Source organism: Huiozyma naganishii, chromosome 7 (genome assembly GCF_000348985.1).
Source record: "Huiozyma naganishii CBS 8797 chromosome 7, complete genome".
Taxonomy (NCBI): domain Eukaryota; kingdom Fungi; phylum Ascomycota; class Saccharomycetes; order Saccharomycetales; family Saccharomycetaceae; genus Huiozyma; species Huiozyma naganishii.
In genome coordinates, this window is record NC_035928.1 from 176,685 (window position 1) to 199,691 (window position 23,007).

The window sequence follows — 23,007 nt, forward strand, 5'->3', positions numbered from 1 at the left end:
ACCGAAAGCAGACTTTGATTGTCATTGCGTCTATTTGCTGCGCAACACTCCCCTAACCTGGAGTCGGTATAGTCTGAAATACATTGCTAGGTAAGTGAGTCGTGTAGCTCAATAGTATCACGCTAGGTACAAGGACAGCTAGCTGCATTTGCTCTTTTATTCTATTTAAGGTAGCAGGATGAGTGACGACGGCATCAGAGAGCCGGTTCCCCGGAGGAACAAGAAGCTATCGAACCTGCAAACTGGCGACATGTCCATTGGTAAAATGCTGCTGAGGTCAAGAACACCGCGGGTTGGCTCGCCGCGGTTAAAAGTTCCTTCGGAAACAAGAGCTAAATCCGCCACCCCATCTTACAATCTGGCAGATGAGGTCGAAGCAGATACTGTGCTGAAGGGAAGGTTGAAACACTACGGGCTAGACTACCCGGATGATGCGGATGAGTTTGAAGCGTGTTGCTACGACAGGGACTCGAAATGGTTTAGTAGGGATGTCAAGCCTGAATTCCAAGTTGAGAAACATTTACCGTACAACACCGAGACGCACCAAGAACAAGCGAAATACATAGTGCAAGTTTTGGTCAATCTGTATATTGCAATTGCATCGTTGGATATTCAGGGGGTGATTTCGATTACTAGCAAAGACTTGGCGGACTTGAAGGATGACATTGATGACCTAGCTCTGAAAACTGATTTGTTTAGACTTGGGGATGAACAGGTTCATCCTGATAACGACGGGGGCTTCCCAGAGTTTAACGAAGACGAGTTGTACAATGAGGACAACTTTATCAGCAATGCCGGGCCTGACGTGAACACGACAGGTAAGATCACAGCAAAATCATCCTCTGTGGTCAATGTAAACCATTGGAGCAACGAGCTCAGAAACTGCATGAACTTCCCTTTCCCACTTGGTTTAAGGAAAAGATTGGCAACAGTCTATTTTTACCTATCTCTGGTAGATGGTCAAAAGATAGCCCGGGATCTTTTTGTGCGGATTTTTGAGCAGTTGGTAAGTCACGATGACAAGGGGACTAATTTCACTACTTTGCTGCAAGAAAGTGGTTTGATTCTTGATCATAAAATTCTCTTCAGTTTCTTTACCAGTTTTTTCCCGTATCCAGATTCTGACTATAATCGCTATGATTTATCTTGTAAGGAAGATCTAGATTTGTTTAGGGTCTTGCTAAAACTATCTCATTATTCCAAGCCTTTTTTCAACGAGAGTGATGAAACTTTGTTAAAGGATTGTATGCGTTGGTTGCTGTCAAGCTTTTCGCCCGCTACAATGTCCATCGTGCTCCCACTAATCACATCCTTTATTCCTCATCATTACAACAAGGTCTCGAAAGTCACTGACTTCCTTCCAAACTGCTACAGTCTGTGGAGTTCAGTCAGTGCACATGTTGCTGTTGACTCACATATGTACGAATTTGCGGGGGACGTTGCTGAGGGGGCATATTTTAAGATTTTAAAAGAGGGACCAACCCATCTCAGTGACTGTGGCGTGGACTTTGGAGAGTTCGGAATTTTCACCGATAGTCAGATGACGTTCATGTTCAACCGATTACAGGGACAGTTAAGAGCAAATGGTCAAATCCATTCATACGGGAGAGTTGTCAAACCGTTTGTTTATAGCATAAACGGGTCCAATTTTGAACGGTTTTTTGTGGAGTTCGAAAAACTGACTAAAGCCATTAACACGTACGTTCATCCCTCCAATTCTGGATCCTGGACTAAGCCAATAGCCAAATTTGTTCATTCTTTTGTAAAAGCTTACCATAGCAGAGTGCAGGTCGAGAGTAGCAAAGCTCATAAAGTGAATTTTGCTGGCTACTGCTTGAACCCAGACTGCCATGACAAGGTCATAAGGTTGTTGACTGACATTATTTTCACAGGCACACAAAACAAAAGTTCAGAGGTAACGAATTTTTACATTTCTAGTATTGCGTATCTGCTAGACATACCATCCACCACTTCAAACCTCATTTATGACAGAATTTTGGAGGACATATACGATTTTCTGTCCGACGAATACGTTAATTCCAAGCACAAGGCGATCTCTTCTTTGAAAGAGTTTACCAGAGTTGCAAGGTTTTTTGTTATGCACAAGCTATACAGGGTTCACGCGACGAATCTGTTGTCCATGCTTGTTGCTAGAATCGACACAAATGATCTGATTCTGTCAAGTCATATTTTAAACGCGGTTGTTTCGATATGTTCTTTTATTCCGTTGCAGAATTTGTTGGCCGAGGACCAGCCATTAACATTTGAGTCTCATACTATCCCATTTGTTCAGCAGCATTTTTTCCACCTCAAGGAGCACTCTGATGAACAGTTTGTTTATGATGAAGATATCCTTTCCCAAGCTTTTGCAGCATCTACCTCCGTAATCAGTAACATCCTAAAGCTGTACGTTGACAAGTTATTTGCTTTGGTGGACGTTGAACTGGACGAAGGCTTTGAATTTAAATTAAATCAAACGACCATGGTTATGATAGAGTCGATGAACGATGATATGTTCAGTTATTTTGCCGAAGTCTTTCAAAGAATGTTTTGGGAAAATGATGCATTTCAAGTGAAGGACCCAAATTACGAAATTGCGACAATTGTGCTTGCTGCACTAGTGAGACATGATCCATCCTTGAACAAGAACATCGCTGACCTCTTGATATATGGCATCGAGCAAGAGGTTGAAAAAGGTGCAGGATCTATAAGGAACTATTCAGAAATTAGCCAACGGGATGTCAAATTAGTGCTTTACTTGACTGCTTTGAATGATGTTTTGAGACAGTCGCATCATGCTATACTGGAGATTGGCTCTAAATTGAAGGACTGTATCAAATATTGTCTTGAAAATATTTCGAACCCACCACTGGATATATTGGTGTCTATTCTGGTTCATGGCAGTATTGCCAGTTTGTCAAGCACTGAAATTACTAGATGTGGATTATTTTCCGACTCTTGTAATGTACCCAAAAATGAACGTTGGGGTGGACTGCAAGATGACGATAGGAAGTTTCAGCCCGAAAACCTAAATTTTGATTGGCACGTTCCCACTCAGCCCGAGATTACTTTTGCTGCAAACTTTTTTGACTCGATCACTGACTTCTGTATCGAAAAGCTGGAAAAGTTGATGACTACAGTCCATTCAAACACGAGATATGTGGATGATCTCCAGAAATATATCCTAGTTTTCACTCATGCGATTTCTGGTGCAAGTTTGCTTTTCGACCCAGACTTTAACAGGAACAAAGGCGAAAGGGCAGACAGGTCGTCGTATAGGGAAAAACTGATGCTGTTGAAGCACATCAGGGAGAAAAACTGCGATAATGAAGAACTGAACGTCGATATCGAACAGATATGTTTGGATAAAGATGAGTCCAGTTTTTACGATGAATTTCAAAATGATGATGCGCGTGACGATTCCGATGCTGTTGTGGTTTCAGATGATAGATCTTATCGCTTTTTGGCAGACGATTCTATTTCTGAAGTACCATCGGCTCTCGGCACGCCAGTTTCTGGACATCGTCCTGGAGACTCACTCATTAATTCCAGTTTGGTGTTTAGAGATTTGGACATTTACAGTTGCAACTATTTCTTCGGTTTGACACCTGAAGAGAAGGTTTCACACCCAGAATATTTCCAAGTTCACAAAACCAGAAGTAAGATAGGTTTATTTTTGCATAAGCTCTTCAATTTTTTCTCAAAAAACTTTGAGAACAACACAAATCTGTGCCAAGTATTACTGCATAGTATCAAAGTCTGGTTTACGAATGTGGGTCAGGACACCCTCTTCAACGATGATCCGTGTGCCTTCTTGGATATCGACTTTGTTGAGAATATCCAGACACTAGCTAACCGCAATTCGTATTTCACAAGAACGTATATGGCGGTTAAAGCGAACGCTTTTCATCAGGATCGGGTCTTGTTACATTCAACGAACCGGTTTCCATCCAGATTGGAAATACAATTGCTAAAAGATGTTATTGACCTTGCAACATCTGTTTACCCCGGTATAAATCAGCTGGCTCAGGGTACGTTAGCGCACTGCATGAAGCAGCTGATCGGTTCTTATTCTGTGATAATAAGGAATTTGATGAACAACATACGGAAGACTCTTGAATCGAAAAACAATGCTAAGTTGGAGGCCATTTTAAGGGTTCTCATGGTGAACAAGATTCGCAAAAAGTTACTCAATGACTACAAAAATGTGGAAGAACTTTTCTTTTTATTGGTAGACTGTAGCCATGTTCAGGAACTGAAGGTAGCAATGCGCTCCTGTAATATCATGAGCAATTTAATTTCAAATTTGGAGATTCCATCGAGCGTTTGCATCGTTGATGATAGGATATGGGCACCATTATACCCACCAGATAAATCTGTAAAGCTCCAAGTAAACGCCGTCAAGATAGCGAAAGACAAAAAAAGGACTGCATATCTCCAGACGTTGACGAGTTTCCAAAATAGACTTTTGAGTCTGTTAGATGAGGACAGAGAGCTGAATTGGAAAGTACAGGCATCTGTTATTAGATTGGTTTCTAAAATTGAATCAAACTTGGAAACTGTGACCAATAAAAGTGTCATTGAGGTACTATTCTCGCAATCACGGACGCACCATCCCCACATTGTGCATTTGGTTTTAAAATCAATGCTTTCGATTTTCAACAAGTTTCTGTCATTATCCGATTATCGGTACGATGTTGCTAACGCATATAGAAGATCGTTTGATCCATACTTTATTGAGGTGCTCGATACGTCGTCTGATAAGTCCACTGTGGAATTCAAAAGAGAAATGCACAATTACGATTCGCCATCCTATTATATTGATGCTAAGGCATATGCTGGGTGGATGTGTTGGGGTGCTCCTTTGAAGGTAATAAAACCATGCAAGTACGTTTTGAACTTGAAGCCTGCAGAACTTGACGTGTTTTTGAAAACGAAGGAGCTTCTGACAAAGCAATGGGTCGGTTCCATAACAAGCACGCTGATCAAAGACAATGAAACACATGGTTCTTTCAGCAGTGGGGAAGTTTCGTTCTTTATTCTTTTGATAGTGGTTTCCTGTGAGTTTGGCGAAGGGCCCTTGAAGCTAAAAGATCTCTTCGAACTTTGCACTCAGTACTATGACAGAACAGATAAGGCTTCCATGATTATCTCGGTAGAGCTTGTTGCCGCTTTTGTTTGTGGCAAGAAGTACTTGGATAGTGCAGCTTGTGAAAGTATTGATAACTATTTGGATGGATTCTTTGCCGATTGTTTAGGCCACGACCTGAACCGGGATTCGTTGGAGGTTTGGGGCACAGTTTGCTGGTGGATTCCCTCTGTTATCGATATCAGAAGGTGTAAGCCGTTCTGCGAGCATTTTGTTAATATTACAAATTTGTTGACTCCCAGTTTTGACGAGGTGGCAAGACAGTCTGCAAGACTTGTCATGTTGAAGAACATTCTAACCACTTTAGAGTTTCGGTCCTTCCACTTGAAATACATCTTTGACAATTTAGTATTTGACCATCCGTACGATCAGATTCGTGAGAACGTTGCGAGAACGTTCGCAATCTTGATTCAAAATGATAGTTACCCCTCCTTTGATAATTTGGAATCGCTATTGGAGGCTAATAGGTCCAATCCCAATGGGTTGGGTTTGGCGTTGAAGATTCCCACAGAGAGGTGTGATAGAGAAATCAAGAGGTTGTTCGAGTCGTTTGCAAACGAGGCAGAGACGATTAAGGGCCTGTCGACAGCAGAGGTGTTAAAAACGAGATATTTCTACCTGTGTTCGACGATATTTTACTGGATTACCGACATGGCAAAAGGTCCAACTAGAATACTTCTAGTTCCGTACATTGCTGATTATGTCCTCCCATTTTTGATGTCTTTGATCAACCAGAAGGATGTGTGCAAGCTAGCAGGGCTCGACCCGACCAAAATGTTTTTAGAACTGACGAGTCTCCCCGTGAGTGCCAAGGATGTGGAATTGATTGTTGCGTACTTCTGCCATAAGAACGGAAACGTCCGCTCTTCGTACCAAATAAGGGTGCAGCTGATGTGTCTGGAGTATATTTTATCCGCGCAGCTATTACAAATGAGCGGGGAAGTCCTGGCCGTCATTTCCGATTATGTCAAGTTACAACTGTTCAACCCAGATTTTGTTGAAGTAAGACTCGGCGCCGCCAAAGTGTTATCCGAGATTATACATCACAGCATGAAGTCGACGGACCCCGCGTTGAAGTTGTTGCTGAAAAAGTTCAATGCTGGGTTACCTCGCTCCTCTTGGGAGGAGAAGCAAGCCTTGTCCAAGACAAGTGTTGAGGTCCATGCCAACGTTTTGGGGATTGGTGCCATCGTTTCCGCGTTCCCGTACGTATTCCCGCTGCCCAGCTGGATCCCGGAGGAGCTCAGCAGGCTGTCGTTTTGGGCAAGAACCACTGGTATGGTCGGCACCGCGGCAAAGGACATCATCAGCGAGTTCAAGAAGGTTAGGGCGGATACCTGGGCTTTTGACAGGACCGTGTTCAACAGCGAGGAACTGGAGGACCTGGAAGGTGTGATCTGGAGAAGTTACTACGCCTAGGTCTCTCCCCCCCACCAGGACACTACACTGGCTGCCAAAGTCAGGGCAAATTTAAGCAAGATGTGTATTTATACGTGTGTAAATCTACGGTCAATACGACGGTTCCTAAGTCCTCCAATCCCTCTGTACACAGCGATACTTCTTTGAGGTTCTTCTTGGGTCGCTCTGTTGCAGAAAGAGGACCGTGTAACGCATAGTGAGGAGAAAAGTTGCTTTTAAAAAAAAATGAGAGAAAGAAAGAAAGAAAGGAATAAGGAACAGTTGACGTGTTGCGGACGGTGAAAACGTTGAACTCACGACGAGATATCGGATTCGAGAAGTGCAGTAGACGTTGGTCGGTGATTTTACTTTGGATTTTGGGTTCTGTTGCTGTCTTCTTTTCTTTTGCTACTACTACTATTATTATTCGAATATAGAAAATGTCTGTTGCAAGGAATTCAACTGCTTCTGGTGGGAAGAACTACGATTCGATCATGAAGATTTTGCTTGTTGGTGATTCTGGTGTTGGGAAATCCTGTCTGCTGGTTCGGTTTGTGGAGGACCGGTTCAATCCGTCGTTCATCACGACTATTGGGATTGATTTCAAGATTAAGACTGTCGACATAAACGGGAAGAAGGTAAAGCTGCAACTGTGGGACACTGCTGGGCAGGAGAGGTTTAGAACAATTACCACTGCGTACTACCGTGGTGCTATGGGTATTATATTAGTGTACGACGTCACGGACGAGAGAACGTTCAATAATATCAGACAGTGGTTCACGACGGTCACGGAGCATGCCAACGACGACGCGCAGCTGCTGTTGGTCGGTAACAAAAGCGACATGGACACGAGGGTTGTCTCGCGCGAACAAGGTGAAACACTGGCAGCCGAGCTGGGGTTGCCCTTCGTGGAGTCCAGTGCCAAGGACGATGACAACGTCAACGAAATATTCTTTACACTGACCAAGTTGATCCAGGACAAGATCGACGCAAACACGGTCTCTACTGGGAATGGCAAGGGTGGGAACATAAACATCAATTCCAGCAGTGCGAAGAGTAGCAGCAAGTCGAATTGCTGTTAGAAAAATGGACAAAGACAAGGACAATGCTATGGGCTTTTTGAGGCCCATCCGTGTACAAAAAGAAGAAGCGAGGACACAATCTTGCAGAAGGTACAACAAGGTACAGTGATCTGTTCCTCGCAGAAGTGAAGTCAAGTTACGGAAGAAGGGGAGACCAATTTTACCTCCAGCTACTGTAACATAATATTTAAACACTCACTCGCAAGAGTCCAACTTTCCTCCCCTCTCTCTCTCCATAACTATGTATACTAGATGTGTATTGACCGACTCATTCACCGTATGAGTGTTGATAACGGACACTCGATCTGTTCTTGCCGAGTGCTTTGGGTGCCACGTGCTGCAAGCGAATGAAGAGATGAAATTTCGATGGAAGTTTGGATTTTGTATTTAAGCCTTGCGATAACAGTATGCCAAGAGGTACAGTCGGAGCAAGGTGTTGTTGTCGTTGCTGCTGGTGTTGCTCGTTACTGGTTGATTGTTGAGGAACTTCAAGGACCCTTTAGTTTTTGTTGTTTTCCTCGAGTGCAAGGATGCTGTTTGGTGTTCGACTGGCAAATGACATCTACCCCCCCTGGAAGGATTCGTACATCAGGTACGACCATCTGAAGGATCTCTTGAAGGAGGATATTGTTGTAAGAGACAGGGATGCGTTGAAAAAGGAGGAGAAGAGCATTGCTGATGCGCGTGGCTGGACCGATAAGGACGAATCGCGCTTTGTGGAGGCGTTAGATAGCGAGTTGCAGAAAGTTTATACGTTCCAGCTGAACAAGTATAACACGTTGATGGAGAAATTGAACCAGCTCGAAAAGCAGACGGATACGGAGGAGAAGATCAAGACACTGAACTCTGACGCGTTCCAGCGTATCTTGGAGGACTCTCTAACGGAGGCTAAAGAATTGGACAACTTTTCGCGGTTGAACTTCACCGGGTTCGTAAAGATCGTCAAGAAACACGATAAGTTACATCCGAAGTACCCATCAGTCAGATCTCTGTTGGAGGTACGGCTGAAGGAGCTGCCCTTCCACTCGGAAGAGTATTCGCCCTTGCTATACCGCATTTCTTTACTGTACAACATACTGAGGGGCAATTTCAGCACGGTTTCCAAGTCTCTTGCTTCTGCCTCTAAGCTGTCCAATTTTGGATCAGCGGATGGCGGCGATATGGAATTCACAAGCTTCAAGTTTTGGATCCACGAGGATAACTTGATGGAGGTCAAAACAATAATCTTGCGGCACTTGCCTGTGTTGGTGTACGCGGCAGCCCCAACCGAAAACAGCAATATGGTCGACAAGTTTGAGTCGGATCTGCTGGATGACGACGAGCATGCGCGGTCTTCGAACTCAAGCACAGGGAATATCAGTGAGAGAGGCTTGCAGCACAAATCGCTGGACCCAACTATCACAAACCTGTATTTTGACAACGAGTATTTTGAACTGTACAACAATAAGCTGCTGAAGAACAGCGCAGCTCCCACTCTCAGATTGCGCTGGATAGGTAAGCTTTCGGAAAGACCGGATATATTTTTGGAGAAGAGGATGGTGGTCGAAACCGATGACGGCAAGAAGGACTTCGACGAAACAAGGGTCAAGATGAAGCAGAAATTCTTGAACGGGTTTATCTTCAACGGAGATACCAAGTACAAGGAGCAGATGTTGAAGAAATTGAAGGGCAGCGGGACTGTTGCATCTGAGTTGGATCGCTTGGGCAACGACTTTGATGAGCTGCAACGATTCATTATGCAAGAGGAGTTACAACCCGTGTTGAGGACCATCTATACAAGAACCGCGTTTCAGATACCGGGTGATGATAGAATTAGGATCACCATTGACTCCGACATCCTATACGTGAGGGAAGATTCTTTCGATAAGTCGAGACCAATTAGGGATCCGAAAAACTGGCATAGAACCGATATCGATTCGGATGTTGCCAATCCGCTGAAGTTTTTGCGAACCGGTGAATATGCAAAGTTCCCATTCTCTGTGATGGAAATCAAGGTGAAGAATTCGAACGTCTCTCAGACACAAACCGGCAATTCTGTATCCGCCCTTAAATTGGCTGGCAAAAATGCTCAATGGATTAGTGACCTGACGAATTCACATCTTGTGAAAGAAGTTCCGCGGTTCTCGTTGTATATCCAGGGTGTCGCCTCTTTGTTTAGTGATGATGAGAAGCTGGATGTCCTGCCGTTCTGGTTACCGGATCTTGAGAATGATATCAGACAAAACCCTTCCCAAGCTTATGATGAGGAAAAGAAAAAAATGAAGAGACAGAAGGAAATTCAAGCAAAAATTGATGGGATGCGTAGGCTATCAAAGATCCAAATGCCCAGTTCGCCTTCCCATTTCCCTCAGGGAGAAATTGGTCATAGGTCGGATACAAACGCTGACCTTGAGGACCATGAATCATCCGATGAGGAATCTGCCGAGGCCCAAAGCACAACTAGGTCAAAAATGCGGACAAGAAAAAGAAAGGAACCTACCTTCTTGAAAATTCTAGTTGGAAGAGATTCAAAGCTAATTGGTGTTGATTCAGAGGATGAAGAGATTGATCTTCCCTCTGGTGTGAAAAGACCGGAAACGCTATTGAAGAACGCTGGACCCATTAAAGTGGAAACCAAGGTTTGGTTGGCAAATGAACGGACTTTTAACAGATGGTTACGGGTCACCACATTGTTGAGTGTTTTGACATTTTCCATCTACAACTCTGTTAAAAAGGCGGCCTTCCCTGGTCTGGCTAATACTTTGGCGTTCATTTATTTCGCGTTGACATTATTTTGTGGTATATGGTCGTACGTTGTTTATCTCAAAAGATTGAACGTCATCAAGCAAAGAAGCGGTCAACATTTGGACGCACCATTAGGACCGATTATTGTTGCATTAGTCCTTATAGTTTCGCTCGTTATCAATTTTGTGGTTGCCTTTAGAGAAGCAGCCTTGAAGGGCTCATTTAATACAGCCGTTGCTGGTAACCGTCCGGATGATAATATCCCACAGAAACTGGTACGGATCCAGAGTCTAATTTACAAGCTTGTAGGCGCAGAGAGTTGACTTATGAATAAAAATTCTTTTTTTATAATTTTGGGATGTGCTAACGCACAATAGGCTAAACGACTTTAGCAGTATATAATTATCATAAAATTTCATTCGCATTGATTTTGACGGCTATTACCTCTAATATTTCACTAGCTGCTTTAATTTGGGTTCAAGAATAAAAAGCGTCTAAAAAGTTTGTCTGGATAGCCTTCAATAACTCATGTGTTACTCCAGCTTCCCCTTCAGCTAGAGTTTCTTTAGTATGCTTGCCATATTATTTATCTTTTTCTAGCTCATTTACTGCAACTGTATCCGGATCTTTATGCTTCTGCAGATGAGCCATCCGTTGATATCTTCCAGATTTCTCAAGTAACTTAGCTATCGTCATAGCAGTTTCAGATATCTTTTTGCCAAATAGTGGGCCAACCAGCCTGATTCCATTACCTGATGTTGCCTCAAAATCAGTAGTAAGTTTATAATGCATTTTCAAAGAGGCAGTTCTTGTAACTTCTGTCTTCATGTGGAAATGAGAAACACTAGGTTTATTTCTCAAAAGGGCTGGGATTTCCCTAAAGTGGGTAGAGACGAAAACAGAGCAATTTGCTGAAAGAAGATATTCAGTAATTGCAAGAGAGATTGCCAAGCCGTCCCCAATGCTCGACCCTCTCCCAACCTCGTCCAAGATCAGTAAGGTCTGTGAATCCAACGCCCCAAGGAAATAAGCCATTTCTTTCATCTCTGAGGAAAAATTAGACGACCCAATCTCCATTGTGTCGCTACACACCCTCGCATGAAGCTTATTGAATATCGGAAAAGTTGCCGACTCTGCTGGGACAGGACACCCAATTTGTGCCATTATACAAAGCAAGGAAACCTGCCTTAAGTACACCGACTTTCCACTTCTATTACAACCGGTTATCAGTTGCATGGAAGAACTTCCTTGCAGACTTATTATGTCGTTTGGAACAAACGATTTTATGAGATTTTCCAGTATGGGGTGTCGTCCCTTTTTGATATAGATGATGTCAGAAAACTTTGGTAAGCAGTATTCAAGGTTCATGGCCTTTTTTGCAAAACAGCATAGTAAGTCTAAAAGAGAAACGGCTTCTGACATCATGAATAAAGCAGAAAGATTTCCCATTATCTCGTTGAGCAACTCGTCAATAACTTGCTCACTTGCAATCAGAATCTCTCTTAATATTTCCTCTAACCTTGCATTTGCTTTTAAAAGGTCCAAGGTTGTACACTCAATAAATTCTTTCTTTAAAATAACGTTCACAAAGTTGGAGGGAAGAAATGGTAATTCGGAGTGGTCCTTCCTTTTCAGTCTCAAGTAGAAACCCCTCCTACGTTCGTATTTGTAATCTAAAGAAAGCTCGTGGGTATCATTTAGTTGCTTTACATTTTGGACAATCTCGTCTACAATGTTCCTGTAAACTTGACGAGAGATATCCAAAAGTCCGTTAGTCCCCTTCTTCACAGCATAGCATCGTTGGTTTTGTTGATCAATATTGGATGTTGCCCATGAACAGTCCTTATTAATCTTTTCGTCAATTGCACTTTCAATTTCGGACAGCTTATTGTTGAGCAGTATACATCCAACTTCCTTCAAAAACATCCCCGACGGATTAGCCTTCTGTAATGTCGTAGCTATTCTTTTGGTTGTATGTAGGGTGCTTTTCAATAAAAGCACATAATTTATTTTAAATTCGGGTTCGATGGCTACATGATTAACCGACAGCAAGTGACAGAAAATTTTGTCTAGGTCTTCGAAAGTCTCCATCTCATTGCGCAGTTCCTTCAAGAAATCACTGTTTTCCATTAAGAATTGAACTGATTCCAATCGATGTTCTAATCCCTTTTTACTTGTTAAAGGTTGTAAAATGTGTTTCTGAGCAAGCGACGACCCATCGTTTGTCACCGTCTCATCCAAAAACTTGTAAAAAGCTAGGTGGTTCCTTTTGTAGATTTTGCTTTCAATCAGTTCAAGTCCTAAAATCGTCCTTGAATCAATTAGCATTGTGTTTTCCGGATTTTCAAATCTGATTCTAAAAGATTTAAATTCCATTGCCTTTGCTGTACTTTTTGGTATCTGCTCTTTAACAAAGTAGACAGTTGCAGAGAGTGCACACAAGGCAAAGTTTTTGTCCAGCACATGAAGTAAATTTACTTTCTTAGTTTCTTCATCTATTGAATATTTGGAGATTGCATCTTGGCCATTCTGTTTGTTAAAATATTTCGAAGTGACTTCAGAGATTTTCACTGAGTCCGGTGTGTTTAATTTCAAAATGGTGGCCAATTTAGAATAGGTCGGTGAAAAGGAGGTGTTGGGTAATAGGATTTCTGTCGGTTCATATATCTGTATTTTGTGAACTGTTCGAATAAAAATTTGAGAGTCGATGAACTCTGACAGGATCAGCTCACCCGTACTGAAGTTAAGGATACAAAGCCCAATAGTTGAATTTACATCTTTTGTTGACTCAAAAATTGTACAAAGTATCCTTTCCTGTACAGCCGTAGCACGACTTGTTGCAGTGAATCTACTTACATTACCTGGTGTACTTCTTGTTTTCGCTAGGGAGAATCGTTGTGCCGATGAAGCAAGAGAGTATCCAGACTTTGAGGGGAGAATGGGTTTGTTGATCCCAGCGGTTGGCTTGCTGCCTAATCTTGCTCGTGAAAGGTTCAATTCGCTGGCTGTTTGCTGTACTGAGGAAGCTGAGTTCGAATCGTTACTTTCCGTCACCGTATTCCGTTCGAATAGATTGGTTTGGACAAAGCTTGAAATGTTGGAAGCATTCATATTCCCTTTTTTTACACGTTCTCTTGGACTGGAGGACAAACACCAGCCCAATCAAGACTCAAATATTCTCGAAATCAGAAGAGATTTGATGTAGAGCCCTTAATTCTTAAGTGGCAAAATTATATTATATATTTTTTGAGATCTTATCCGCTTAGCGCCAAGCAACCGGACTACTGACTCAAAGCAGACTGGGGGAAATCTGTTCCATTATCGTTTACTTCTGTAGTTTGCTTAGGTGGCAAAAAGATCCTGAATTGTTTTATGGGTTTCCTATACTCTTTTTACATGATAACGTATTTCCCTGCTGGCAAGAAGTGTTTACGACTAGTGGACACAGATAAGGCTAGTGGGGACGGTATGTTAGAGCTTAAATCACGTAGAATTTACAGCTGCAATAAGTCTTTGCCTGTTTACCTGTTGTGGTAGAGGTTGAGCAGCAACCGCTTGAGATGCGGGACTGCGCTTCATCGTGGGGCTGGGTGTACTTGTTTGTTCTTGCGTTTTTCTCCAATAACGTGTTTACCGCTTTCCTCTGATATATATCTTGATATGCTGTTCAAGAGATCTCCGTATAGCAATATTTGAAAATCTTTAGAAGGAGGCTACTGAACTTGGGATCTTCCCCGTATTAATGTGGTGTAGTTTTTAAAGGTAAGTATTGCAGAAACTAAGACCCCTCAGAAAATGGTTATTCAGTGGTATTCTGACGACAACATAGTCGTATCCAAGAATTAGGGACAGCTCTTTACCGTATTGATGATCCTATTTATAGAAGTACCTTCTAATGGGATCACAGTTAGTGAGAAAGGGTTGTAATTCGTTCAACCACATATCGATCTACCAAGATACACATTATCAAGGGATCGTTATGCAATGTAATGTTTTCGCTAGCTTCTGCAAAAATTATAGAGAGATAATTACATAAGCTATAGTAAAGGCGCGTAGTTAAGTAAGGTCAGTAGTACGATCGCAAGTCCAAGTTTCTTGGAGACCTCAAGTCTCCCACCTGACCTACTAAGTTTTTCTGTGGTATAGTAGTAGCCGGCGGTGATACCACAGTACTAAAGCTGGTTTTGATCAAAATTCTCTTCGACATTCATGGAGTTCTTTGGTCCACAAGGACATTTGTTACCGTTACATTGGCAGCGTTAATGACCCCATACCACGTAATGTTTGATGGAAATTGTGCAAAGTTTTAAGAAACTTCTCTTGCTTAATTTCCTATTCACTAAGAGACATGTTAGATATTGTGTTAGCAAACCACGTTCACTCTATTGACCAATTATCTACAAATAGCACGTGATCGTTTCAGCTTATATCTCAGAATACTCTTAACAGCTATTCTCAACACATCCCCTTAAGCTGTAAACGTAAATCATGTTTCGGAGTTTGAGTCACGGCCGAAAATTAATGTTTTAAGATATTGAAATTCGGGACCCTCAAGCATCTTAGTACAGATATCCGCTATCTGATTTCTCGTGTTGGCGTATTCTGTTTTCAGTAATTTTTCAGATAGATTTTGTCTGATGAAATGGTACCGTACCCGTATATGCTTCGTTCTAGAGTGAAAAACCGGGTGCTTAAGCATCTTTATGGTTGGAGCATTATTGACATATAGTATATGTCTCTCTTTGGGAATTCCTAATATTCCCAGTATTTCGTCCAGCCATAGTATCTCTTTTACACTTTCATTTGCTGCAACAAAGGCCTCTGTAGTGGATACTACCACGCATGGGATCCGTTTTGAACACCAGGACACTGGTCCCCCACCATATTTAGCCATGTAACCGTACGTGGATTGACCATTAGAACAGTCTGCATAAGATGCGTCTGTAAAGATCTCCAGATATGGTTTTCCGTTATTGTGGTACGTGATCTCCTGATTTTTGGTGGTGTGTAGGTAAGCCATTATCCTTTTTGCCGCGTTGTAGTGGACTTCTCTTGAATCTTTGAGGAACCTGGACAGAAATGACACTGAGTGTGCAACATCGGGTCGACCAGAATTAGCAACAAACAGCAGAGTACCAATTAGACTTTGATAGGCGGTCATGGAGCACTGGCGACTCACCATAATAGTCTACATGTTTTTGGAGTGGCGTGTGTGTGGGATGAAAATTTGTCAACCCTAATTCAGTGACTTTCTTCGTAATATAATCGCACAGGCTCAGTGTGATTTTTCCTTTTGTCTGAGCAACACTCATGCCCAAAAACTTGTTTACCTCCCCCAAGTCTTTCATCTCATAAGTACTAAGCAGAAACCTTTTTATAGCAGCGATTTCTGCGTCAGACTGGCTTGAAATCAACAAGTCATCAACATATAATGCGATAAGACATAACTTACCGGCTCTTCTTCTAAAATATAGACCAAATTCAGAAGGATGTTGAGTAAATCCTTGTGTTAGCAGTTTCCCTTTAATGTGTTCGTTCCATAGCAACGGCGATTGCTTTAGGCCGTATAAGGCACTCCGAAGTTTCCACACTGAGTCACCAGTACTCTTGTAACTAACTGGAGGCTTAACAAATAATTCCTTATCGATCGGCGAATTGAGAAACGCTGTTACCACATCCATTTGATGTACCTTCACCCCTTGACAGGCGAAAATCGCCAGGAAGAGCCGAACCGATTCATAACGGATTACTGGAGCAAATGTCTCATCGTAATCAAGCCCTTCAGTTTGACGGAAGCCTTGCACCACAACTCGAGCTTTGTACAGTCCTGAGTCTTTGATACTGAGAACCCATCTGGCCGGAATCGCTTTTCTGCCAGGAGGTAAACGTATTTCTTCAAACGGCTTTGTCCGGACAAGAGAGTCCATTTCTCTTTTACAGGCTGCAGACCACAGTTCGTGGTCCGTACTTCCCATAGCCTCTTTGTAGGTTCTGGGAAATTCATTCAAACGCGCCTGTGCACTTAGAGCAGTCGTAAGCGGGTTTTCCCGAGTAGCGGCATTACCGCCAGTGAGCATATAACAGTAATGGTCTGTAGTATCGCCATATGGGACAACTGTCCCGTCAATACTATATGCGGGTATGGTCGAATCTCCAACAGCAAACATATTAGATTCATCAGGAGCAGAGTATTTAGCGCCCTTCAAGGACATGAATCCAGTGGAATCAGAGTCGCCATTCTCAAAAAGGAAGTCGCTAGCATCAGCAAATTCAGTCTCCGCAGGTTCTTCACGCTGAGTGACATTAGGTAACTCAGACGGACTGGTAGCGCTGCTGGGATCATGATCCAGAGGAGTTACATGAGTTCGTTTAAAGGAAGGAGATACCTGAACACGACGTTGCAATCGTGCGGTGTTCGATTGGGTAGGGTAGACGCCATGTAACGGGGAAACATCATTGTAGACCCGTTTACCGACCAATTCAACATCACTATGGGCCGACGACGATGTGAGTGGACCAGTGGAGGCTTTCGATGCGACAGAAGGAAAGCTCTGTACGGCACTAGACGAAGAGGCAGATGTGACGGAAGGTAATGCAGACGGAGTCGGCGTTTCAGACAGAGGAAACCGGTTTAACGATGGAGAGGAATATGTCAGCTCAGATAGACACGGGGATTGTGAACCGTTGAGAGGAGCAGATCCAGGGGGAGAAGAGCTGGGTAAAGACTCAGCATGAAGACCGGCCGAGGAATGCTCGGCATTTGTAGCATCAGAGGAAGATGCAGCAGAAGCATGAGAGTTGTTCATCGACTGAGAGGAATGGACAGGCGGTGAAGGAGACACACCTACTGGTGTAGTGTAAGCCTGAGGCACATGCGCCAACGAAGGAGGATAAAAATGGGTACCATAGTTATGGAACGGAGCCACGACCAGACCCTGTGGCCCACCTATTAGCGGCTGCGTAGGAACCGACTGAGGGATAGCTGACTCCAATAAAGGAAAGTTTGGGGGAATGGGTGGCACGTACGGAGAGGATCCAGGCATCTGCACGAAAGGTGAGGAATGGACAACACTATTAAGAGCCCCAGAATATACTGGGGAAACAGGAAGAGGACCGATCGGGGTACTAGGAACGCCGTGTTGTATACCAGTGACAGGGACTGGTGCCGGAGGGGCGATTAATGCCTGTTCTTCGCGAACGGCATCACGGATCATAGCACGCGCATTCTCTTGGGTTAGCAAAGGTGGTGCACTAGGTATAGCCGGGGTTACAAAAGCACTGGTGCTGGGTGAGCTAACAACGGGGGAGCCCAGAGGCGTTTCAGGGAGCGTCTGTTCAATAATATGGACGGTCTTTTCTCTAGACGTAGGTAACATCTGTTGGGAAAAGGGACCATCACCCGTGGGCACACCCTTTGTAGTAATACACGAAGTGGATGACGTAGCAGAATCAGGGACATAGTCAGGGTCTGTTCGGTGAACAGAGGAAGATGGAGAGTTCGAGACACTGGACATAGGAATGCCAGACGAACTATCCGTACAGGCTAAAGACTTAGCATGGCGAGTCAAGGAGCTACCAGAGCTGCTCGAGGAATTAGCAGAAGTATGCGAGGAGCTGTCGGGGCTACTCAGGGTGTTGGAAATTATAGGTCCAAGCCCTATAATCTTCCTGGAGATAAGTACCTTTTTGTCTCACGTGAAAATGGAGAATTTTCACAACGGTACTTTTCACTGGAAAAATATACTTGAAGATATCTCTAGATAGTATTATGTACACTACATAGTTCTGTTTAGAGAAGCCGATGCAGTTTTCATAGAAGTCCTATCGCCTTGTGATGATGAATCCCGTCAGCGACCAGCACAGAGAATTGTCTAAAGGGTTTGAACACGAAGGTTCAGAAGTAGTTAGTCTTCCTGAGGTAGAAGGATAGGAAGGGACACCTCTTATTGCGCTGGAGCCAAAGTCATAGGCTTTGTGGCTTGCATCGGTGTTGGCCAACGGGAAAAGATTTTCGTCAAACGTAACCTGGTTACTGACGTAAGTCTTATCACTGGCGGGATGATAAATACGATACCCTTTACGATTTTCAGCATAGCCTACCATTACACCCGAGATGGCCGTGGACGCAAGCTTCCCATCACGGTTGGTGTGAGGAAGAGTGGCATACGCAGCGCATCCAAATGTCCTTAGGTGGTCCAGTGTAACCCGCTTATTCCAGTCAGTTTTCCATTTACTCCACGGGATCATATCATTATGACTGACAACAGGCAGGCGGTTGATAAGATACACAGCACAGGATAGGGCCTCAGGCCATAGATAAGGCGGTACTCGTCCAGCGTAAAACAGATATCGCACCTTTTCTTGAATCGTGCGATGGGCACGTTCAACTCCCCCATTCTGGTAACTGCTATGTGGAATCGTGTATTCGTGGCATATTCCCTTTCGTTTGAGAAAATCATGGAGAACAGTGTTATTGAATTCGCCACCATTGTCGGTACGGACAGTTCCTACCTTGTAACCGCCCCGAGTAGAGAAATAGTTTTCTTGCTCAAGGATCCAGTTGGTAAATGCCAAGGTAGCGGCTGACTTGTCTTTTAGCACGAGGGCAAAATAACAGCGGGAATAAGCATCCCGGATAGTTAAAAAGTATCTGCCATCTACATAGTTGTCATATCTGAACGGCCCGCACAGATCAGCCTGCAATAACTGAAGAGGAGCGGTGTATACGGAGGAAGAAACACTCCCTTTACGCACAGTGGACTTGCTAATGGCACATGTAGCGCAGACCGACGTTTCCTGAGGCTTCATTTTTGGAAGTTTCAGTAACTTGGATAGTTTACTATACACCACTGGACCGGGATGGCCTAACCTTGCATGCCATTTTTCAGCATTGGTGCGCCCCTGAGTGGAATCACTGGCTCTAACGATGCTACCGTGACTCGGTTTTGTTGCCGGGGGCGACGATCAGTCCATAGCCCACAAGGCGACCTTTTCTTCCGGAATAAACCGGTAGAGACCATTGTGAAGCTTACCAATAATATCCACATCATCCAACTGATGAGGGGAGGAAGAAGTAAGGTACGCACCCTCTGGAGTGAATAAAACATTCTTACCCGAACGACGGGTCATCTGTGACACGGATAGTAAGTTAGCAGGAGATTCAGGCACAAAATCGACATTATCAACGCGGTGTTTACATGCGACACCGTTCCCACGTCCCTTGATAACTATTGAGTTGCCAAATTCCTGTACTTTCCCTTTATGTGACTTAGAAAGGGAATTGAAAAACGACCGCGAGTTCGCAATATGATTGCTGCACCCACTATCAATAAACCATGTGTCAGAACTGTTTAGATCGTCCCCCTTTTTGCCAATGTAAGCGATAAAGGCGGAGTAGTCTGACACTTGGTCTTGACCCTTCCTTGCACCGTACAGTTTTTGGAAGTTCCCGAATTTAAACTCAACCTCGGGATACTCCTTTTTGAACTTTCGGCAAGTAAAGAAGCTGTGACGATTGCCACAGTAAGAACATACGCGCTTGTTATTCTGTTCAGAAGCTACATGCTTCTGGACCACAAGTGCAGAAGATTGGGGTTCATCTGATACCCCTTTGTCTAGCATGAAGACCTTAGCCTCAGTGGGATCTAACTCAGTCTCGTTTCCATATGTTTCCAATACCTCTTTTCTGACTTTGTCATTGCAAATAAATAGTTGAGCAGCAATCCAGAAAAGTGGATGAGACGCAAGTTCGGCGTACTTCTGAGCAGCATGAAGGCCGTCCAAACAGTTTGACTCTTCACGTTGATTAAACTTCTGGTAAACGTCCCACACATGACGTAGATCTCTTTTAGCAGTTCTTTCCCAACATGTGTCCTTCCACCTGTCTTTCGTTTGGAATCCATTTGAATAACGCTTTGGATTCTTTTGCTTGTACTGTTTGTAAGCATGAGAACGATTAGTTTATTATACGCGATCAAAGTTGATCTATACAGATCGTTGTCTGGATTAATCACAGTGCCGTCTGCATATGTAATAACATTGCTTGCATTATTGAGATACCGTGAAAAACGTACGGATATCTCCTCTGCAGAGTATATGAATTCTTCCCACCACTCCTTGTAATCAACAGGAGTATTCAATATCGTCGCAAAGTTGGGAAGAGCTTCAGGGCTCATAACCTGTAAAGTTTTAAGAAACCTCTCTTGCTTAATTTCCTATTCACTAAGAGACATGTTAGATATTGTGTTAGCAAACCACGTTCACTCTATTGACCAATTATCTACAAGTAGCACGTGATCGTTTCAGCTTATACCTCAGAATACTCTTAACAGCTATTCTCAACGTTCCGAAGTCAAAGACATCCTTTATAGTCTTAGAAACTTACTCTGGTTAATTCCAAATTTTGCATGAAAAATAAACAAGCAATACAATTTGCACAAAAATGTAATAGTGACAATAACTCAATAATTAAACACTAATTTTTAGTTAAAAATTGCATATACATATCACAATCTTAATATTATATTATTACTAATACAAAATAATAACTATGCACATGATCAAACAATAATTTATAATATATTTATCACTTTTAACGTAAATTTTTAAATTTTTTGGGATATCTTGCTGTACGAAATTTAGCAAAATGTTTCATGTGTGTAGTTGTCAATTTTTTGTTGAAAAATTAAGTTTGGCGGACGAAACAAAGAAGCAGGAATGAGAGAAATATGATAAATAACAAACGCAGATATGTGGGCAAACTCTGATTAAGAAGGTAACATAGCTTCTTACAGACGTACTCTTGTGTGCGAAATGATTGTTGAGCCATACTCTCTTCTATGGAAAGAAACGCTTCTTTCATATATTATAAAAGACAGAGCAAAGATATTATCGCAGTATCATTTATCTGCCCATTTAAATACAAAACATAAGAAGGTAAGCAATATGCGTTAATAAGAAATCATACAGTGCATTTTATAAACTAATACAATATCAAAAATGTCCTTAAATGAACATGAGATTAAGCAAGAAAAGTTGATTAAAGGTATATCATATCCGTAAGTTTGATTCAACAAAGATTGACTTATATCTTGTATTTGATAATAATGTATGCCTTTGAATTTACTGACTACAGTGCAAAGCAATATCTGTTGAACTCTGTGCGTCTTCCTGTGAAAGTACTTAATATATCAGTTACGGATGCGCCGCTCTATGAAGCATCAGATATGCATGGTAAACATATTGCGTCAACTTTCCCATGCAAGGGACAGGTGTTGGGACCAGTAGGGTCTCGTAAACCGATAACTGCAAGCTTAAATTCATGAAACGGTAATAAATTGTTCTGGAGAACTACAGAAAGGTTATTTCGAAGAAAATCTCTAGTATAAACACTCTTTTTATAGAAAAGTCCTTACACAATGAGATGATGATACTCTGCTTCTATATCTCAACCAGCTCCGCAACAGTTTAACTGCACAGTTTAAGAGAGTGATTAGTCAGGGAGCTGCTTTGAAGTGCTGTATTTTTCGACTGTAAGACAGGCGTTGAGCTGATCATGTACCTGAGCCTAGCGCGCTTGGTGGCCCCTGAAAAAAAGTGTGCTATGAAGACAGAACTTTCTGTGAGAAGTTTTTACCGCTTAGTACAGACTTGTGAATCGAGCAAGAGTACAGGGCAAACCTCCGTGCCTGAGGATCCATCCCACAGGGCAACCACACCAGCAGACAGTGGCGTAGTGCAGCGCGAACCGTGTAAATAAGAATAGCGCTTAGTACAAACATATATGTTTATTTGTTATAGAAAGGAACAATCCGAAATTGCGTTGACTTTAGTGCCCGGGGTGTCGCGGTCCCAACCAGCACCAGCAGCAGGACCAAGGTGAAGAGCTTATGACGTGGCGGCCTTTAAACAGTATCTGAAAGGAAAGTGTACATGAGTTCTCGATCAGATGTGTCACTGCTTTGTGCGGAGTGCTGGCCCTACCCCCAAGGTAGGAACACCCCGCAGTCGAACCATCGTCTGTCTTGCTTTAGGAATCAATGCCGCCAATACCTGACCACCCTGTCAATGGGATTAACCTTTGGAGTTCAACAGGTCTTTCAATGAAACAATCACCACCAACTTTAAAAGCATACCGCAATAGATCATATCTGTGATGTGATAGGAATATGGAAGAAGCGTGTTTTAGATCAAAGTGGAAAAGAGAAGAAGCAACCACTTAACACGACAGTAGGAAGATGGAATAGAGAGAAACCATTACTACCGTAGGAAGAAACAAATGCAAAAGAAGATTGTTCGGAAGGCACCAATTGTCATATGCCACTACGGACCAACCTTGATTCATTGTCCAAACCAACATGGAGTTGTGCAACAGAATTAAAACAACCACCACCACAAGTCCCAAGTGTAGCGACCGCGAACAACCATGAGGTATTCTGAAGTGCCCCGGTGTGAAGTTCAGGCACAGCGAATGTGGGTCCTCGGAGTGGAAAGGCGGGAGCTAAGATATATAGGGTTCCATTACGCCATGTTTGCCAAACCAGGAGAGCGGGGTGAACGGCAAAGCGAGTAGTGGCCAGCTACAAGCTAAACCGAGCACCCAAAATGGACCGGTGGCTCGTGGCCATTTAGTCTGAAGATACTTGATGTAACGAT

General features: G+C 43.0%; 7 protein-coding genes across 7 annotated transcripts; 3 read left to right on the top strand and 4 right to left on the bottom strand.

Moving 5' to 3' along the window:
• Positions 1 to 178: 178 nt before the first annotated feature.
• On the top strand, positions 179 to 6,568 carry BLM10 (proteasome activator BLM10; the record flags this gene model as incomplete). Its single annotated transcript, XM_022608949.1, has 1 exon — positions 179 to 6,568. One exon carries the CDS (start codon positions 179 to 181, stop codon positions 6,566 to 6,568), a length of 6,390 nt encoding a protein of 2,129 aa, XP_022465394.1.
• A 419-nt stretch (positions 6,569 to 6,987) lies between these two features.
• SEC4 (Rab family GTPase SEC4) lies at positions 6,988 to 7,629 on the top strand (the record flags this gene model as incomplete). The annotated part of the gene is made up of 1 exon (XM_022608950.1): positions 6,988 to 7,629. One exon carries the CDS (start codon positions 6,988 to 6,990, stop codon positions 7,627 to 7,629), a length of 642 nt encoding a protein of 213 aa, XP_022465395.1.
• Positions 7,630 to 8,159: 530 nt separating this feature from the next.
• Positions 8,160 to 10,676, top strand: VTC2 (vacuolar transporter chaperone; the record flags this gene model as incomplete). The annotated part of the gene is made up of 1 exon (XM_022608951.1): positions 8,160 to 10,676. The coding sequence occupies one exon, from the start codon at positions 8,160 to 8,162 to the stop codon at positions 10,674 to 10,676; it is 2,517 nt and encodes an 838-aa protein (XP_022465396.1).
• A 259-nt stretch (positions 10,677 to 10,935) lies between these two features.
• On the bottom strand, positions 10,936 to 13,464 carry MSH4 (MutS family protein MSH4; the record flags this gene model as incomplete). The annotated part of the gene is made up of 1 exon (XM_022608953.1): positions 10,936 to 13,464. The coding sequence occupies one exon, from the start codon at positions 13,462 to 13,464 to the stop codon at positions 10,936 to 10,938; it is 2,529 nt and encodes an 842-aa protein (XP_022465397.1).
• Positions 13,465 to 14,839: 1,375 nt separating this feature from the next.
• KNAG0G00960 (uncharacterized protein) lies at positions 14,840 to 17,867 on the bottom strand (the record flags this gene model as incomplete). Its single annotated transcript, XM_022608954.1, is given in 2 exon segments — positions 14,840 to 15,521; positions 15,523 to 17,867. Coding segments are annotated over 2 exon segments (3,027 nt in total).
• Positions 17,868 to 18,174: 307 nt separating this feature from the next.
• On the bottom strand, positions 18,175 to 19,161 carry KNAG0G00963 (uncharacterized protein; the record flags this gene model as incomplete). The annotated part of the gene is made up of 1 exon (XM_022608955.1): positions 18,175 to 19,161. The coding sequence occupies one exon, from the start codon at positions 19,159 to 19,161 to the stop codon at positions 18,175 to 18,177; it is 987 nt and encodes a 328-aa protein (XP_022465399.1).
• Positions 19,162 to 19,317: 156 nt separating this feature from the next.
• Positions 19,318 to 19,974, bottom strand: KNAG0G00966 (uncharacterized protein; the record flags this gene model as incomplete). The annotated part of the gene is made up of 1 exon (XM_022608956.1): positions 19,318 to 19,974. The coding sequence occupies one exon, from the start codon at positions 19,972 to 19,974 to the stop codon at positions 19,318 to 19,320; it is 657 nt and encodes a 218-aa protein (XP_022465400.1).
• Positions 19,975 to 23,007: the final 3,033 nt, after the last annotated feature.